Raw genomic sequence first — 19010 nt, 5'->3', positions numbered from 1 at the left:
AAAGATCCCTTGCTAATAATGGAAAAGTGTAGCGGGTTTCCTCTCTAAGACAATATGTCAAAATTACCAAATGTTTGACATCCAATAGCCGATGATTAATAAATCAATGTGCCCAAGTGGTGTCGTTAAACAAAACAGACAGACTTTTTTTCATGAAGGTGAAAGAAAAAGGGAGCACTTGATTAATTAATCATCAGCTACTGGATGTTAAACATTTGGTAATTCTGACACAGTCATCAGAGGAAGCCTGTTACATTTCCTTAATGCATAAACAATATACAGGTGTTCTGGAACTGTGTCTGCACTGGATAGTGACAGGTTCATATTGATGTTACTGGACTTCACACCAAAGTCTGTGGCTAACGAGCCAAATGTTTGAAGGCAGGCATCTGCAAAAAACCCAGGTATAGTCTGTTTGCGTCAAAAGGAAGGAAGGAAATGTTTTATTTAACGACGCACTCCACACATTTTATTTACGGTTATATGGCGTCAGACATATGGTTAAGGACCACACAGATATTGAGAGAGGAACCCCGCTGTCACCACTTCATGGGTTACTCTTATTGATTAGCAGCAAGGGATCTTTTATAAACCATCCCATAGACAGGATAGCACATACCACAGCATTTGATGTACCAGTCGTGGTACACTGGCTGGAGCGTCAAATGAGAACAGATGAATTGGCATGTAACTCTAAAATGAAGAATGCTAAAATTCGTATCAAAACACATTGTTACGTTTTAAACCCATACCAATTGCTAAAACATTATTTTGAAAAAAATCTCAGTGTAAATTATAACAGAAGTTTCTTTACAAATTCCCATCAAATTGCATAGGTTAAATCTCTTTCTGATTTATTGAACAGCCAAGGTGAAAAATCCTCAATTTTGTCTTTTTTGTCTGTACTGCATTAACGGTTTACTACAGGTTATACTGCATATATTAAAGTGATACATCTCACTAGAATGTCAAGTGGTATATAACACTTCCACGTCACACGATGACGTCATCGATTGGCGCACTACAACCTTACAAGAACGTCATCTAAATGAGTTGAGTAATATAAATTAAGATCCATTATGGATAATAAATAGGATATTAAACTCATACATGTATGTACCAAGATATTTTTAACTATATGGGTAATAATTTTTTTTCTCATATCCTTTTTCACAACTACAAACCTGACTGATGCATTTTCAAATGGCGTTCAGTACATCAGTATATTTTGAGGAGAGTCCGGGAGCGTAAGGCTCGCAAAAATCATATAGGACTCTCTAGCTTGGCTAGTATATGAGCCTGTATGGTTAGCAAAAATCATATAGGACTCTCTAGCTTGGCTAGTATATAAGCCTGTATTGTTAGTAAAAATTATTTGTACAAATTACATTGATTCTTCAAAATGACAGTCAACATGTATCTTAAAATCCTCGGAAACAACAGTCTTGAATAGCGATCTTTTCCGTGGTTTCATGCAAAACATTTTTAGTTTATCTTCTGTTCTACTGGAGACGCACGGCATGGCTCGCTGGGTTGGTGGCGGGCTCTAAAGATTATGACATTTAATTTTTTTAAACCAAAATCGTACACTGTATATAAATAATTTATTACACACTTCAAATAAAAAACTCTCATAACAAACCTGGGAGCACCTTTACAAAATATTGTTTGACTTCTTCAACAATTCTGGTCCGTGTTTGAAGATCTTGTTCAGTTAAACTATGCTCATGGAAAACACTTCTCACGGCAGAACACAACACATACAGATGAGTGTGTGATGGAACTGATATATTACTCTTCATAATCTCAAAATCAGCCACCTGTTTATAATGAAAAAAAGTCTGTTTTGTTTAATAACACCACTAGAACACATTGGGGGGGGGGGGGGGGGGGGGGTAATTGCAGACAAACTTCGGCGACGTCTACTCGCAGCGGAGTCATAGCTAGGAATCGTAATCGCAGGTGCCACTAGGGGAGTGATTGATAGATAATATTTAACATGCTTATATGCCACTAAGGCTTCAAGCATGGCTATCCCGGGCCCGAGCTCTGGATAGCCAGGGGTCTGCTCCGGTACCTCGGGTTCGGGTAAAGTTTTAACGTGCATATGTGCCACGAGAGCTTCACGCATGCCTATCACGGGCTTAATCTCTGACTTTCGCCAGTGACTAAGTCCGGGACGGAGGGGGGGGGGGGGGTGGGGGGGGGGGGGGGGGGGGGGGGGGGGGGGGGGGGGGGGGGGGGGGGTAAGTTTGAAGTGGGCGGAATTTGGAATAAAACATTTAGTAAAGGTCTAAAAAGCCTAAGTCCTACGGAGAACAACCTGCTTCCTAACCATGTCCGGACTAAGAAATTAAAACCAAAAGTATTTTTGACTGCTCGGCCTAAAAGGTTTTAAGGTAATTTGAGCAATTGAACGGGCGCCAAAGTAGTGCGTTGGACTATTTATAAAAAAATAAACATAACAATTTAAAGTCCAACTAAGCCCAAAAAAGGAGGTTACCTGTCCTAGGTAAGGTTGGTCTATGTTGGGGAGCTTGGAGACTCCCGGAGGTTCGGCAGAAGATGTTGGCGGTTGATGAGAGCACGAACTACAGTTCAGTAGGCGGGGCCGCAGACCACCCGGATCATCCTGTCCTCTTGTGCGTCACGACTACGGTGCGTTGACTGCCAAACAGCTTGTTGTGCAGCTCGTACTCACTGCCGTCCTCCAGGGGTCTCCAATCTGTGGACCGAAACCCAAAAGTCCGGGACCTTAAAACTTGTAGCAAAAACAGTAGTAACGAAAACTTTCCTAAACAATTCTTTGACAAACTTAAAAAAGAGAACTCTCTGCCAACCACCAATACAAATTTTGATAAACATCCTAACACAGATAAGTTAGAATTCAATAAACCTTTAACGCTATCAGAACTAAAAGCAGCTCTTAAGGCCAAAAAAAAGTACTGCCACTGGACCTGACCAAATAAGCTATACCTTACTCAAGCACATGCCGGACGTAACCCTAGAGGTAGTGTTATTGCTCTTTAACCGAATCTGGAGGGAGGGCCAAATGTCCACTGCTTGGAAACACGCAGAATGCTTTAGTCTCCCTAAAGCAGGAAAAGACCACTCCCTCCCAGGAAGTTACAGGCCGATAACACTCACGTCCCACATGTGCAAAACGTTAGAAAGTATCATCAATAAACGACTTAATAATTATCTACTTGAAAATCAATTAATAACTAATGTACAAAGTGGATTCAGATCAAAACACTCAACAATAGATCAAATAGTCAGACTTCAAAATAGTATTAATAACGCCTTTCGTAAATCTCATAAAGTACTAGCAGTATTCATAGCTATTGAAAAAACATTTGATATGGTATGGCGCCAAGGCCTACTTAACAAACTAATAAACAATGGTATCAAAGGTAACATGTTTAACTTTATAAACAATTTTATTCATAACAGATCAATCTCAGTTAGAGTCAACGGTCACTACTCAGATAGAACAGAAATAATTAATGGTATACCACAAGGCTTGGTCCTCTCACCAACCTTATTCAACATCTTTATTAACGACATATCTAAAACACTTAATGCAAAAAGTAAATCTAAATCAACCACTCCGCTAAATACAGCACTATTCGCCGATGACTGCGCCATCTGGCGCACAGGCAAAGTAACCACTAGTCTATATAGTTTAATGCAGGCCGATATAGATAGATGAAATAAATGGGCCCTGGACTGGGGCATTAAATTATCCAAAACTAAAACTGTCTATATGCTCTTCAATAAAGTCAATACACCAAATAACCATCAATTAATTTCAAATAATAAACTAATCTCGAGAGTTAAAACATTTAAATTTCTAGGAGTCACCTTTGACTCAAAATTAACTTTTAGCGACCACATAAATGGCATAGTCAAAAGCTCAAAACAAACTCTAAACCTATTAAGAGCAATCTCAGGCACCAGCTGGGGAGCGCAAACTGAAGCAATGCTTATGGTTTATAAAGCATGTATACTCTCCAAAATAGATTATGGAGCCCAAGCCTACAGTTGCGCCTCCCCTAAGCTACTGCAAAAACTAGAAATCATACAAAACCAAGCTCTGAAAATTATTGCTAAAGTTCCATCAAATACCAGCGGCCAAAGTCTAGAAGTAGAATTTAATATCATGTCACTTAAATACCGCCGTAATCTTCAACACCGTAACTACCATCTTAAAATTGATTCGCTTCAACTAGATCACCCAGTTCAGGAACTTACTCCCATAATAGCAAAACCAGGACTAGAATTTAAAACTAATACAAATCTAAATGACTCATTTGCCACTAAAGCCAGTAAAATAGAAATAGAAGTAGGGACTGATAATATACCTGTGGCATTATACCACCCCAATCAGCCAATAGAATGCCACACGCCATACCTAATTAAAAAAGCTACTGATGCTACTCCATTTCCACCATTTAAAAAAGTCCTGTTCGAAGCCGCAGCTAATGAAAACTATCCTGAGCACATCCATATCTATACGGATGGCTAAAAAAATCCAGATAACGGTAGGGTTGGCTTCGCTATAGTAGAGGAGAAAATATCTAAACTAGTTAAATATTCCAGGCTGTCAGATAATTTATCAGTCTATACAGCAGAACTGACAGCCATTTATGAAGCACAAATTTGGATCAAATCCAAAAAATATCCTAAAAGCGTCATCTTCTCGGACAGCTTTAGCTCTATTCTATTAAACTTCAGGAACTAAACCAACTCAACCTAACAGTTATATTCGAATGGGTCCCAGCCCACGTAGGTATAATTGGCAATGAAATAGCTGACTATGGAGCCAAAACTGCACTCTCAATAACTAGTAAAATTACAACACTACCTCTAGGCATCTCAGAACTCATGTCAAAAGCAAGAAAACACTACATTAATCAATGGCAAGCTAGCTTGGACCTAACAACCAATACATGGCACTATAACATTAAACCAGTAGTTAATTCAATCAGACCTAAACACTCAAACACTTATGTAGATAAAATAATCACTAAACTACATATAGGCAAATCCATCCAACTCAACAGTTGCTCATTTTCCAATACAAATCCTAACTGTGCATGTGGCACCCGGGAAGATATGAAACACTATCTCCTGGTTTGCACGCTACACAGCAGTTAGAGAAAACTAATGATTGAAACAATAACCGAAGCCAACCATAAAAGTATAATTACGCCTAACTTTCTACTTAGCCCAGATAAATTCCATAAACATAACACTTTCAAAGCAATATACCAATTCGTCCAGTTCACCAAACCACTACGCGCTGCCCGCCTTGCCAGCGTTCAGTTGACGAGGACCCCCAACTCGACTGATCGCAGGTAGGATGAGAAGCCGTAATGCAACCCACTGGGCCCCTGACATATATAACCTAAAACCCATTAAAACTAGAAAATGATCAAAACCACCCGCCTGTACGTCCCCCGAGCGGAGGAGCGACCTTACGCACTCGACCTGACATGCACTCCAACCCAGGGACCAAGGGCGGATTGGTAGCGATCTATAACGATCATAATTAATATGCTACTTGACCCATTTCACCTGTGACTCCCCAAATGGAAGAGCGACCTTATGCACTCGACCTTGACCATGCATTCCAACCTGGGGAGAGAACGGTGAAATTACCAAAGTAAAAGTATATCCTATTCGCCAAAATAGTTGGCATAATCATTAAAACCATAAATGTACAAATAACTCAAAACCGCCCGCCTGTACATCCCCTGGAAAGAGGAGCGACCTTGAGCACTCGACCAGACATGCACTCCAACCCGGGGGATCAACGGCGGGAAGGTAGCGAATTAACTGGATAGTCACTAGTCTAAGACACTGCTTGACTCGTTGCACCTGTGCCTCCCTTGAATGGAAGAGCGACCTTATGCACTCGACCAGACTACGCATTCCAAACAGGGGAGAGAACGGTGAAATGACCCAAGTAAGCCTTACACATAACCAAGATTTATTGTAATATTCAAACTATGTCCTGAATACCCGTGATTGGCAATTGGTAAATATCACTTCCAGATATTAGGTCAAACTAATTGGCCTATCAACCAAGATAGGATACCGCTAATTATCATCTATTATTTTGTAGCGCCCTCACTGGTCTAAGCCAGCCGATCACGGACAAGGAACATTATATGTGCACTTCTGTATATAATCTTCACACTTTTTTTCCGGCACTTGCATCATGTGTTACCAATGAAAATTCCATTATAGCCAACTAAGGTGAGTCACTAAGGTTCCGGAAGCAGAAAATGATAAGATAACCAGATAACCAGCCAACAAGACAACCAGAAAGATGCAAGTAAGCCTAAATTAATTAACTAAATAGTATGTATCTTGCAAATGTTACCAATGAAGTGCAATTAGGACAGTCAGTTAATCAAAATTTCGGGGGAGGGAATCCAATAACGCACCACAATACATACAACATAACATTTTCCGAGACGTAACCTGGTGCACATGTACATGTATGCAGTCGTCGGTGCATGCTGTCTGATGACGGTATGTACCCGTAATGCCCGGAAGTGTTTGGTAGCCGGGAATCGCTGCAGATGTACGCTACTGATGTACATGTGTATCATACTCCCTTCACAATGGATTGTTGTCGGGAACTAAAATAACCATGTATGCACTAGGCTTTTCAACCAATACATACACTATAAGGGAATACCCTTCAAACTAGACAGATAGGTTAATATAAATGCCCCCACTGTCACTGTATTCAATTATAATCCAAGGACAGAGGGGGATGGCTGGTCTTGAATGACCGTTGGTTACACTAGAATAAGGACTTAAGAACAATAGGTACAACCGTAACAGAATACTAGGAACCACAAAAATATACATGCACATCGCATCAGCACACAGGGTGCATTGACTAATGATAACAATGCACCCGCACCCATTTAATGGCCTAGCACGCTGGACAAAATAATACCAGCTCCGAGTACACAACTGCACTGCACCCAGGGGAAGCTGGACAAAAGAATACCAGCCTACCCTACCCAATCCCAAATACTTGCTGCTAGTCTACTCGGTACTTGATGAAACAAAAAGGAGGAAACAACAACGGCCACAACAACAACTGGACCACCTCAACAACACAAAACCCGGAACAACTGCCTTGCCTGCCAGTGTCTACACAATTGGACGAGTCTCCCCTGGGTTGTCATGCCACGACCAGAAGCGATCAGGCCCTTTTTAAGGGCCCTACAGGCAACCTAGGGAGTCACTACAGCATCCACTGAGGTCTAATTAACGAGCTACTCTCGACTCACTAAGATCAAAACTTATACTAGCTCCGATACTCATTCTCTTTGGCTGACCTTTCAAAATTCGCGCCAAAATTCTCATCAAAACTTCGCCCCTTTTCTCTTTGGCATATATAATTGCTCCATTCAAAATTCCATAGCACCACGACCACCACCCCCGCCTGTTACCGATCTTGATCGGACTGCTGGTGCTCCCTTGCATCTGCCAGTGCTGGCGACCCCTCCTCTCCCCTCCCCACCGTTTCTGTCCTGGACAAAGAAGCCGGCCGTGGCCGGCTTCTGTGCCCATGACAGGCGTGCGCTACAACAGCTTGTTCTGAATGTGCACGTAAAACCCTATTACCTGATCTGACCTGACTCTGTGGCTTCAGCGGGTAATTAATATATATAGTATGCCCGGGGGCATTTAACAAAAATGGCTTCCTCTCGCAAACACTTAGAGAGCGCTGTTCACACAACCTCTCACTACGACGTCCCAAAAGTATGAATGGATGTCAAGTGAAATGATGGTAAGATATGCTATATTTATGGAGTACGAAGCCAAAACCAGGGTGTGAAAAGTAACTGTTGTGCACCTTAATACGGCTGTGTACTTACATCCTTGTTTTGTAAATGTTCAACATCGGACATATGTTCAAGGCAGACGTCATTTTCCCTGATGTAGATGTCACACAATTTGCACAAGAAGAGAGGCTGACCAGAATCCTGCAATTCTTAGATGTGTTATGATAAAAAAAATACCAAAAATGTGATTGATCAGTGAAGGTCCTTCGTGGTCCAGTAGTTAAAATATAAAGTTAAATGGGAAAACCCCAGTAGTTAAGTCATTAAACTGTAGAGTTAAACACTTTTCATTTTTGTTTTTTTACAATTTTGTATTGACATATACCCTGTTACAAAGTTAAAGTTTGGTTTGTTTAATGACACCACTAGAGCACATTGATTTAGTAATCATCGGCTATTGGATGTCAAACATTTGTTAATTCTGACTCGTAGTCATCAGAGGAAACTGCTATATTTTTCCTAATGCAGGAAGGGATCTTTTATATGCACTTTCCCACAGACAGGAAAGCACATATCACGACCTTTGACCAGTTATGGTGCACTGGTTGGAACAAGAAATCTCTAGTAGTTAATTAAATCATTAAACTATTTGTTTGGGGTTTTTTTTATTCACAGATACGCTGTTACAAAGTTAAAGTTTATTTAATGACACCACTAGAGAACAATGATTTATTAATCATCGGTTTGACATTAGTAGCACAGTGCAGGGTTTCTGCCAGAGGGTAAAACGGATATGGTGCCATACCCAAAATTATTTTGCAGATTTTTTTTTTTTATTAACCTTTTGACAAAATTAATTACTCTTATCATTACTGTATGATTTTCTTAACTTTAGCCCTAAACTTAACCCATTTTCTTTCTGATGGAGACTGCCCCCATACCCCCAGTTTACTGTGGTTGCATTCAATTCCATAGCATCATACCACCCAAAACACATTTTCTGGCAGAAACACTGAGCACAAGATCTTTTATATGCACTTTCCCAAAGACAGTACAGCACATAACACAGCCTTTGATAAACCAGTTGTGGTGCACTGGTTGTGAATGGAAAAAAAACAATAAGAGACTGCGTTCACTGAGGTGGTTTACAGAGGATAATTGATCCTGACCACGATGTATGGTTCCAACTCCGTCTGTAAGCATCCATGACTCACTGAGGTGGTGATTTGTCTACAGAGGATATTTGATCCTGACCACGATGTATGGTTCCAACTCCGTCTGTAAGCATCCATGACTCACTGAGGTGGTGATTTGTCTACAGAGGATAATTGATCCTGACCACGATGTATGGTTCCAACTCCGTCTGTAAGCATCCATGACTCACTGAGGTGGTGATTTGTCTACAGAGGATATTTGATCCTGACCACGATGTATGGTTCCAACTCCGTCTGTAAGCATCCATGACTCACTGTCAAGTCATGTGTCTACAGAGGACATTTGATCTTGACCACGATGTATGGTTGCAACTCCGTCTGTAAGAGGACTGCCACTGTATAGTGCACAGCGGCACAGACATCAATAACCTTTCTATAACTTCCGTAAAACATAAAGATGTCTGACGCCATACACAATAGAATAACAATACTGCAAGCACAAAACTGACAGAAATATTATCGAGGCTTAAAAAGTGGGGGAGGGGAATGCGTTTCCGGGAACGACAACAAAAAAAAAGGTGGGGGAGTCATTACCAATACTCAATCAAAAAAACAACCCCAAAACACCCCAGTAACATATCGAAAAAAATTAGGGTCGGACGTTTTTTAAGGTAGTTTTGGGTGTGTGTTTTTTTGGGGGGGAGGTGTTGCTTTTGTTGTTTGTTTTGTTGTTGTTATAGGGGTTTTTTTTTCTTCTTTGTTTTTTTTTTTTGGGGGGGGGGGGGGGGGGTTTCAAGGTTTGAAAATATTTTGAGGGCGTAAACTAGATCAAGTGCTTCTCTTTTTATCAGCCTCCAGAGTCCTGGGTTTGGTTGAAGCTGCAACATGGATTAAAACAGCAACAGTTTGATGATCTTGTCATGACAAATAAAATTTAATATCGAACCTTACAAACAGATTGGTATTCTCGCCAATATTGTTTTTATGATTTAAAACTACAAGTTGCGATCATTTAGTTCAAACGATATTTAAAGTAACATTGTCATATTTGTGGAGTGTTTATTTTATTTAATATTTATGAAGGGGTGGGATCTAGCTCAATCGGTTGGGTGCGCGCTTGAGATGCTTGCGACGCAGGGTCGAACCACCTCGGTGGATCCATTCAACTGATTGGGTTTTTTTCTCGTTTCAGCCAGTGCACCACAACTGGTCAAAGGCCGTGGTATGTGCTTCCCTGTCTCTGGGGGAAAAAGTTAATATAAAAGATCCGTTGCTACTAATGAAAAAAAAATGTAGTGGGTTTCCTCTCTAAGACTGTTTGACATCCAGTAGCGGATGAGTAAATTAAACACTGTGCTGCAGTGGTGTCGTTAAACAAAACAAAATTTTAAAATATTTATAAAGAACGTCCGGTCCGTATACCATTACATACCAAGCCTGAAAGTAATATGTAGGTGGGTGCAGCGTAACACAAAACCAGGACACAGTATTATAGATTTTTAAAAAATTTACAAAAAGGATACGTTTAAAATTAAAAAGATAATATAATAAAATAAAATAAAACGTACATTTTTGGGGGTATTTTTCGGGCCCACTCTAGTAACGGCTTTGGGTATATTTTCTCTCATACTCAAAACCCGCTACATTCTTTCATTAGTAGCAAGGGATCTTTTATATGCACCATTACATATACAGGATAGCACATACCACGGCCTTTGATATATCAGTTGTGGTGCACTGGAAATAGCCCAATTAGCCACTGACAGGAATCGATCCTTGACCGACCGCGCCTTAGGCGAGTGCTTTACCACTGGGATACGCCCCGCCCCTAGCACATACAGTGCAGTAGTCTGCAGGACAGCTTTATTGGAAAACACAAAAAAACACACACACACACACACACACATAGACACTAACACAGACACACACACACGCACGATGACACACACACACACATAGACACACACACACATAGACTAACACACAGAGAGACACACACACGCACACACAGACACACACATGCACGCAGACACAGACACACACGCACAGAAGAAGAAGGGGGAAAAAGCCCAAAATCAAAACAAAACACACAAAAAAAACCTAGCACACAATTACATTATGTCTATTTGTTTTACGGCACATGTATTTGTAAAGAACAATTTTATGTGCTGCAAATTTTATAAAAGATGTTGACTTTCATGAAATAGAAAACGCTGTTAATGTTTAGACACCATTGTCATTATTTTTTAATATTACTGCTATTATTTTACCAAGATATTAAAACAATGTCTTTTCATTGTAATATAAATTATAAGATATCTCAATTTGAGCATTAAATCATTAAAACAATCCAGCGACCAATTTAGTTCCCTACAAATTGTAACACTTAGATCACGTTTTTACGAAGGAAAACGGGCTTTATATGCAACACATTTCCATTGCGGCTGCTTGAAATAATTTTGAAAGTTAGTATTCTGATAATAAAAATAAATTATACAAATTTACTTGGGGTGATTCGTTCGCATGTTCTCTTTCTTGTTGCAGAAATGATAACTTAAAAAATTATTGGTTTTAAGGGTTTGTAAGTAATATATTGAAAATACTTTTGACTTTAACTGAAATGCAAAGCTGATATTATGCGCGAACCCACAATTACATAAATCTTTGAGATTTTGCTTATAATAATATGACATCATCGACATTAGTGAATCTAGAGTTAGATATTGGTTTTTTCATCACAGCGAGCTAAAAGCAAAAAAAAATTAATATCCATATACAACATCAGGATTATAAAAATATATATATGGAAATGTATATATAAATAATATATATATATATATATATATATATAAAATGGGGTTTATATCGAAAAACAATATATATATATATATATCAGGGTGTTTGAACAAATAGACCATTTTCCCTTGATTTATTTTAAACCGATCAACATCAACAGGGGCAAGGATAATGTTTTGCCTGCAATCCCATCGGACCGGTAGTTATTTTGCGTTTATACTTTATGATCACGTTTGGTCCGAAAGTTTTGATGCGGACCGAATGTCAGACATGAATTTCAGCCAGTTTTGACCCCATATATATTGCTTATATAATATATATATATATATATATATATATGCATTTGAATATATAGAATAAGAACATAATTGTGTACAGACAGTCAAATGGCAAATATTACCAAAGGGTGTTGATGGACGGTGGGGGCACTGGGAGGGAAATTAGTTTTGTATACCCGCCACCATAAAATAACATTGTATGTAGTTAATTCACTAATCTCCCGCAACCTTGTGATTCTGTAGTTCAGTGCAAAGAGAATGATACGATTATAGAACTGTTGATCTGAAGTGCCGTAGATCTCGAAGGCCATCTTGCATCACTATACCTTCACTCTAGTTTTAAGCTAATCTTAAAGGGACAGACCCTAGTTTCAGCCCATGAAAACGCACACTAAGTTTAGTTAATCTACAAACCTGTAACACATTTGGATAAAGTTACAACAGAGTGAAACATGAGTTTGTGACTTTGAAATCGTGAAATACCCTCTGAAAATAGACTAAAACTCGACTACATAACTGTTACTTCTCAGACGCACGTGCCTTTTTAATAAGATGAGAAATGTATTTTGTGATATTAAAAACACCAGGATGACCAAAACCACTTCGAATGTACGGAAATGGATAACCTAAACAATAAATTCTAAATAATGTATGATTTCAGTTATCAAAAATGGCTCTAATAGTCAAAAATATGCCTTAGTGTTTAAAAACTAGGGTATGTCCCTTTAAGGTGAATGTTCCGCAGACCTGTAGGAACCGAAATGGTAGCTGTGTTGCCTACTTGTTGCCTAAAACACTTACCTTAAAAAAAAAAAAAAACCACTATATACATATATCATTTTTAATGTGCTTGTGCGCCCCACCCACAATTTACAGCGAATGCACCGTCTAATTTTATATATTACATACCGGCATGTCCTGAGTTCGCTGCCTTTGTTAAAATTTACCTGACCAACGGAGATTTTTTAACAACTAAATTTACTTATTAAATACATTTCCTTGTTTATAATATCAGTGTCTGTATACTATTTCAGTTTCGAAATTTGCTTATGTTTGTAATAAACTTATACTATTTCAGTTTTGAATCTTGCTTACGTTTGTAATAAACTAAGTACTTCACATTTTGGTCTAACTAAGATAATATATTTTTATTCCAAAATGATTCTTACTTACGAAACAATTATTGGTGATAAAATTTAATTTGGGTTACTACTAGACGATAAAAAACAAAAAACTTGAATATAGACACTGATATTATGAATAAGAAAATGTATTTAATGTTAGTAATTTTATTAGTTGTTAAAGAAAAAAGCCCGATGAGGTTAATCACAAGCATTTGATAAATGACAGCAAACTCGGGACAGTGTCTTAATAGGAACAACAATGCATTAACATGTATGTCAACCACCTAGGCCTATATCACGGTTCTTACACTTGGACAAAACACAGGCCTCTGAAAGTTGCGAGAGCGATAGTTTCGTTCGCGTAAGTATAGTTTGCTTAACCCATTTTTCGTTCGCGCCTTGAATTTATGATATCATTTACATGTTCAAAATGGGTTACCTAAAATCGAAATGGGTTACCTGAATTTGTTTTTGTGTAACCCATTAATATTTAACATAAAATCCCAAGACATTTCCAGGACTTTTCCAGGATATTAAAAAAATTCAATCAATGAATTAAAAAATTAAAAAATTAATGTTTTTATAACAAACTGTTGTCTGAATTTAGACAGGTTATGAGGACAACAAAAGTAAAGATGCGAAAAAATAAAACCTAAATTTACAGAACATTTCCAGGACACAATAAAATTTAATGCCTAGATTTTAAAATCACAAAATGCAAGGACATTTCTGGATTTTAAAATCACAAAATCCAGGATTTCCTGGACGCGTAAGAACCCTGTGTGTGTGTGTGTGTGTGTAATATATATATATATATATATATATATATATATATATATATATATATATATATAATATTGCAGATCTTGACGAAATGCACCATTTTGCATTTAATGTCACATAAAGACCTTCAACATCTCTTTTAACTGTTCAACTTCATTTTCTCCTCATCCGGTTTCTCGGGCCCCATGTGTTTCTGGTAGTCTTCCCACAGCTGTCTGACCAGATCGAGAGCCAGCAGGTCCCCGACGTTCTTCCTGACCGCCCGGATGAGGAAGACCCCGTCGTCCCGGAGATACTGTCTGACGAACGCCAGGAAGAGCTTCTTCTCGCTGCTCGTGTCGTCTGCGTTCAGCAGCTCTATATGCTTCTGTATGAACTGCTCGCGCCGCTTCCTGAAGAAGATGTTGAAGATCCAGAAGATCATGTTGACGAACGTCACGATGGACAGGATGAAGAGCCAGAACCAGGTGAAGGCGTACATCTTCTCCACGAACAGGTTGATGGACAGGACGCACTGCAGCGTGTATCGCTGGATGTTCTGCAGCTGGCGGATCTCAAAGTCGCACATGGCGATCCGCGGAAACTCGTCCAGATCCTCCCAGGATCCCCGCGCCGTCAGCACATCGAGGATCTGGAATCCGTACGTGCTGTAGTCGATCTCCAGGAACTTGGTCAGCATGAAGAACTGTCCCACCACGTTGGCGAAGTAGAGCAGCTTGCAGAATAGGTACAGTCCCGTCAGGTAGGTGCCCTGTCGTCTGCCCAGCATGAAGCAGATGACGCCGGACATCTTCTGTTTGACGCGGATCAAGACGTTGTATTTATACTCTCTGTACGCCATGAGCCAACTGTTGATGAAGATGGCTATGTGCTTCATTTTTTCCTTTCTTTCCTTCGGGGGAGACATCACAGTCTCTTCGGCCATCCTGACGATCTTGGTGACGTTGATTCCGGAGTAGGTCTTCATCTCCTTCCAGACCATGTTGGGGATCTTGAATAACAGAGCCTGGAACAGAAACAGCACCGGCACCCATCGGTAGAAGCTGATGTCTCGCTCGAACCGTTTGTTTATCTCCACAGGGATGGGCTCGTCCATGGGCACGTTGTACATATGGCTGATGAAGCAGTAGTTCTCGGCGTAATTCTTGTGAGAGTCGGCGAAGTGGGCGGGGTTCCAGCAGTGGATGGGGTCGCCCACGTAGTTTTTGGCCCCCGAGAAGGCGGCGAAAGCGAGGAAGATGCCGACGGATGCCAGGTGATGCATCTGATCGATGCCGTCGTCATCCTCGGCCCCTTTGCTGAGTGTCAGCTTCGAGAAGGCTTCTATCATGGAACCCAACCTGGAAAGCAAAGCAAATCGTGTAAATCGGCAGTTTAAAGGCACAGGCTCCAGTTTTAGCCCGTGAAAAAGGACACTATATTTGGTTACTTTACAAACCTGTAACACACCTGAATAAAGTTATAATATAGTAAAACTAAAGTCTGCGAGGTTTAAACGGGAATATAACGTCTAAAAACAGATCAGAGTTTGTCTCGATAACCGTTACTTCTCAGACGAACGTGCGTTTTTAGAATTATGACAAATGTATTTCGGGAGATTATAAAAACTTGGATGACCAAAAATAAAACTTAGGATGTACGAAAATGGATAATCTAAACAAGAAAATATAAGTAAAATCTAATTTTAATTATCGAAACTGTTCTAATAGTGAAAAATATGGTGTAGTGTTTAAAAACTAGGGTATGTCGCTTTAATATGCAGTTTAATAGAAGTGGGCACATTTAATGTTGGGTTGTTGTTGTTTTTTGTTGCACCACGAATGGTATATCAAAGGTCATGGTATGTGATATCCTGTCTGTGGGATGATACATATAAAAACATCCCTTGCTACTACTAGCAGATTTCCTCTATAAGACTATACGTCAAAGTTACCAAATGTCTGACATCCAATAGCCAATGATTAAGCAATCAATGTGCTCTAGTGGTGTCGTTAAACGAAACAAACATTATTTTTAGATTTGAGGGGCTTTAAAACACAGAATTAATTAAACACGGTCTGTATTGGGTTCGAGGTCCTTCAGCCTATGGGGGCGGGATGTAGCCCAATCGAATATGCATGGTCGGTCTGGGATCGATCCCCGTCGGTGGGCCCATTGGGCTATTTCTCGCTGCAGCCACTGCACCACGACTGGTATATCAAAGGCCGTGATATGTGTTATCCTGTCTGTGGGATGGTGCATATAAAAGATCCCTTGCCGCCAATCGAAAAGAGTAGCTCATGAAGTGGCGACAGCGGGTTTCCTCTCAATATATGTGTGGTCCTTAATCATATGTCCGACGCCATATAATCGTAAATAAAATGTGTTGAGTGCGTCGTTAAATAAAACATTTCCTACCTTCTCAGGCTATAGGTCGAACTATACCAAATAGAATATCATAGGTGACATCCTTAACACATATGGCTAAAAATAATACGTGCAATATATTACTGAACCAGTTAACACTCATAATTAAATTTTCATTACAATATAACGTCATCCTATTGGTCCAGACGTAAAAATTACGTCGTCAGGGAACGTCATATTTGTCAGCCATCTTGTCACATTTATATAACAAAATGTTTATGTATATATTCCTCCTATGCCGTTGTGTAACGGCCCGAGTGTAAATAAAGTCTTGTCTCGTCTGACAAACAGAGCTTTCCAGATAATCTGCCTCAGTACAAGCAGTATAGTTTTATTAATTATTATTAAACCATCTAAATTATTGTGTGCCATTATTTACTTAAAATCCATACATGATTGTATATATCTTCTTATTTAAATGTTCTTACTTATGTCTTAAAATGTGTCATATTCTTTGTATTATTCATATATAAAGAAATAAAGATTGTATTAGATTGTATTGTATTGTATTTATATTTAATAGGCAAGTTGTCATATTGAGCGTTATTGTTTATGGACCAAACATAATTCGAAATAAAGTATGAACTTTTAGTGTTATTATTAGCAAATATGATTCAAATTTAATTATAAGTATTGCCTGTTATTTCCTATATACGTTCATTTGGGTATGAAAAACAATCATCCGCAAACTTATGTGGGAACGGCTTCGACGATTCACACATTTTGCGGATGATTGTTTTGGTTCATACCCCTTTGAACGTAAAGGAAATAACAGACAATCCTTAAATGAATTAGAAACGTGTTAATCTGTATAGAAGTACTTACATATTGGCTGGGTTCTGTTGATAACGTTGCCTTCAACTAATTTGCACCTGAAATGAAATGTACAACACAATTCAATCACTGATTATGAACTACATATATGTCAAATACAATTCACTCAAATGTGTCAAGATAAAGGAAAGGAAAGGAATGTATGTTAATGACACCCAAGCTAAAGTACGGCTCTTTAGAGAGAGAGAGAGAGAGAGAGAGAGAGAGAGAGAGAGAGAGAGAGAGAGAGAGAGAGAGAGAGAGAGAGAGAGAGAGAGAGAGAGAGAGAGAGAGAGAGAGAGAGAGAGAGCGAGCGAGCGACAGATAGATAGAGATGGAGAGCTAGACGAAACCCATTAGGTTACTCCTATCGATAAATGTACTTTCCCATAGACAGGACAGTACATACCATGACCCTTGAACGTACCTGTCGTGAAGCATTGGTTGGGATGGGGGAAACTTGAGCCCATATGTTTGTTGTTTAGTTGTTGTTTTTGGATGGGGGTTTTGGGGGAGTGTTTTGTTGTTGTTTTGCGGGTTTTTGTGGTATTTCTAATGTCCTGAACATATAAAATAAAATTAAAATAAATACAATTGCACCCCCACCGCCACCACCACCACCATCCTATTTAGAAAAACAATGCATGAAAATATATCATTTAATTAATAATGACCAAATTAAATTAGTTGCATTCATTTTGGGGTTTTCTTTTTAAACAATAACTTGTGTAATGTTAAATTAATTAATACTTATAGTTATTTTTAACTTCATTTATTTAGTTAGTTTTGTTTTGTTAGATATTTAATATAGATTTTAGCTAAAACGTTTAAATCAAAGGTAATACAAAAATACCGAAGCTGGCACAGTTTTGCAACAAACAAAACAGATAACAATACTATATACCATATATGTAATGCCCAGCATAAATTATTATCATGAAACCGATCCAATGCAAGGCAATTAATATTAATTTCATGTGTGGTCATTTAACAAATACGATCATTAATCATTCTGGCTATTTAGGAATTTAACTTGTTAGCAATTAATGGTGATTATGATCTATGTGTTGGCTTATTGAATAATCAGTGTTATAGGTAGCACTACACCAAATAACTTCCGGCTGGGTCAAAGCTCGAGGTGCACCGAACTTTTGATAGCGCAGTTAATAGCACAAGTCCTGTGATTGGTGATAAATATGAGTGTGTTGGTTGTAAAAATAAATTGGTTTCATCTAGACAAAAATGTATGCAATTTTATCTAGTCCCACTATCTCATATAACCATGTACTTGAAACATGTATGGGCTACCTGTAAACAAAGTAGTCAAATTTGGTGCGGAACCAGGTTACCAGGATAGTCATAGACGCTACCCGCTATCTCTGTAATGAGCAGCTTGACCCCATTTTTTTCTGATTCAGTATAAGGGTGAGGGGTTGTAGTATTTATATCCGTTCTGTTTACGTCGATTGATACGCTGCAGGTAGGAGATTTAGCCGTATATGTTACTATGGTCGTCTATGGGATTTGATTTGGTGGTATACACCATATAGCACTGTGTCCCGGGCACCTTACTCGTATATATAAGGGGGGGGGGGGGGGAGAGGCGTAGCCCTGTGTGGTAAAGCGTTCGCTCGATGCGTGGTCAGTCTGGGATCGATCCCCGTCGATGGGCCCATTGGGCTATTTCTCGCTCCAGCCAGTGCACCACGACTGTTATATACTGTAGCGTTCACGGGTTTCTTCTCTAACTCTCATTAACATCTATGCTGAAGAGCCATCACAGCTATATATGAGTAGTGAAGGAAGGAAGGAAGGAAATGTTTTATTTAACGACGCACT

General features: G+C 39.2%; 1 protein-coding gene across 4 annotated transcripts in view; it reads right to left on the bottom strand.

Moving 5' to 3' along the window:
- Positions 1-19010, bottom strand: part of LOC121387830 (innexin unc-9-like) — a 57181-nt gene that overhangs the window by 26693 nt on the left and 11478 nt on the right. For 2 of the 4 annotated variants that reach the window (XM_041519051.1, XM_041519050.1), the window contains exons 2-3: positions 17184-17230; positions 12873-15292 (exon numbers count right to left, since the gene is read on the bottom strand). The exons of the other annotated variants lie outside the window; for them this stretch is intronic. In XM_041519051.1, coding sequence (XP_041374985.1) covers positions 14092-15292; positions 17184-17185 — 1203 coding nt within the window. In that variant the 5' untranslated portion in view covers positions 17186-17230 and the 3' untranslated portion in view covers positions 12873-14091. Of the gene's footprint in view, positions 1-12872; positions 15293-17183; positions 17231-19010 lie in introns of those variants that run through there. 4 annotated transcript variants of the gene reach the window in all.

Source organism: Gigantopelta aegis, chromosome 13, assembly GCF_016097555.1.
Source record: "Gigantopelta aegis isolate Gae_Host chromosome 13, Gae_host_genome, whole genome shotgun sequence".
Taxonomy (NCBI): Eukaryota; Metazoa; Mollusca; class Gastropoda; order Neomphalida; family Peltospiridae; genus Gigantopelta; species Gigantopelta aegis.
This window is presented reverse-complemented; position numbering and strand designations above follow the sequence as displayed.